At 31.6% G+C, this 2,097-nt stretch overlaps 1 protein-coding gene across 1 annotated transcript; it reads right to left on the reverse strand.

Annotated features, from left to right (window-relative positions):
- Positions 1–1,558: 1,558 nt before the first annotated feature.
- Positions 1,559–1,950, reverse strand: LOAG_14946 (hypothetical protein; the record flags this gene model as incomplete). Its single annotated transcript, XM_003150439.2, has 2 exons — positions 1,559–1,628; positions 1,835–1,950. The coding sequence occupies 2 exons, from the start codon at positions 1,948–1,950 to the stop codon at positions 1,559–1,561; spliced, it is 186 nt and encodes a 61-aa protein (XP_003150487.1).
- Between the last annotated feature and the right edge of the window lie 147 nt (positions 1,951–2,097).

A 2,097-nucleotide genomic window follows, 5' to 3' on the forward strand; every position in this document is an offset into this window, starting at 1 on the left:
CGTGTAGAACCTATTCAATGCAGAATCAGATTAAACAGTTCGTCAACGTCTTATCGTTACATTTCTTAGAAATCTGAATATTTTTTCATCATACTTATAATTCTCTCAGATAAATAAGGTTGGATTTCAGGATGCAATTTCTAAAGGCATTCCGTCTGTTGTTCGTCCACACCTGTCATCTATTCATTGTCTTTTGATTTTAAACGAAGGTGACGATCATTTCGAATACAGTTATTGCACTTTATGCATTTCTCATTATTTTTATGAAAATGATCTTCGACCTATTCCCTCATCTAATAGAAAATGGAATGGTAAAAAACAAAGTTAAACTATTTTTTCTTTCTTGCATATGTTTACTTCACCCTTTGATGCGCAAGCGACGTACAGCCGTCAGATATTAATCGAATGGTCAATAAAAAGTTTACTGCTTGTCACAGTGCATGATATGAATTTGGAAAAAATTCGATTAGAAAGAGAACTACAAAGAATTTACTGATTAGCAAATGACAACCAAAAGATAGACCAAAAGTTAGTCAAACAAGGAATCAAATCCATCCAATATCTGATGTCAAATCTTTGGTTTAAGACAATACACTAAACAGATCTGATTGCTTGGCAAAAGATGCACGAAATGCAACCTCGCGTTTTGAAAAACGATGATGATGACAAATAAATCTGACTCCTTCAATTGGCTCTTCAACGGGAATTAACACATAACAAGTAAGACGAATTAGTTTTATGGAAATTTCCCACCCATTTTTTGAGTACCACAATAATAATCTAATGACACTATTATTTTAATATTATGTGATTTTGTTCATTGGCTGAAATATTTCTGATGATATTCAGTTTTTGAAATGTTTTGTTCTTTCTCCAAAAGACTGTCATATTTGTCCTCTTACAACATATTTAAAACTCAAAAATTCTTCTTTCCAATTCCAACTCGGACTAATATTTTTGAGAATTACTTCCTGTCTCGATGAAATCCAGTGGGTGAACTGCTCGTGAATGGAAATGATACTCGGAAATGTAAAAAAGATGTTTTCCTTTTTTTTTCAGTGAGCAATCATGCAAGAACGAAACAATTATCAGATATTCCATTGTCTCATCCAAATTGAATCGTAAAATTATAAAAAAGACAAATTTATAAAAAATCGTAAACTTATTATTAGATTATTTTTAAAGGAAACAATTATTACAGTACCAAAAAAGATGGAGGAAATTAATACATGCAAAAGTGTATCGCAGCCCTCACATATAAGAATTCCTGTTTGCAGTGCTTCTAAATATTATTTCTATTAGATTTGTTTTGTTTGACTGTGCAAAGTAGGGTGTAAATTAGAGTAAAAGTAATCGATAATTTAGTATTTATGCATAAAAATAATTAGTCGATACTCGATGAATAATCAACATGCTAACATTTAAATTTGCTATCAGATGCCATAATATTCTCACAAGTGCTTGACCATTAACTTTGTAAATGAATAATTAGAATTGAAAGCAGTAAGCAAATAACTTGCTAAAAAAAGGGAAATGGTTCTAGGTTAAAAAATATGAATCATTTCTTCTTGCCCAATACAGCACCAGCGATCGATGATCCCGCCGATCCCGGATTGAAAGATCCGAACCTGAAAATAACTGTGATAAACAAAAAAAATTTTATATCAAAAGTATAGAATTTTTTTTTGACTAAATCGGATTTTCTCTCAGCTTCCATCGCTCAACCTATCACAACAAAACGTCAAACATTCAAGGCGATTACTGCAAAATGAAACTCGCCAAGAATGTTTTCCAGAAAATTAATCTTTACAAATTGATTAAAAGTAAATCTTACCCCCCGTAATCCAATGATTGTGCACCATAATAAGAATATCCCCAACCAAACGATTCTACACCTGCGATTACCAGTAGGACGATCAATAACATCAGTATATCCTTCATGGTTCCCATCCAAATCTAATAAATACCTAAAAATGTCAACATCGAGGCAAAACAGGGAAGAATTTAGTTATTGAAAAATGGTGCGACAAATAAAGTATCACTTGCTACAACTTTTAAAATATTTCGAATAAATAATTAATTGGATAACCTAAAAAG

The sequence above is a fragment of the Loa loa genome (assembly GCF_000183805.2).
Source record: "Loa loa unplaced genomic scaffold supercont3.714, whole genome shotgun sequence".
NCBI classification, from domain to species: domain Eukaryota; kingdom Metazoa; phylum Nematoda; class Chromadorea; order Rhabditida; family Onchocercidae; genus Loa; species Loa loa.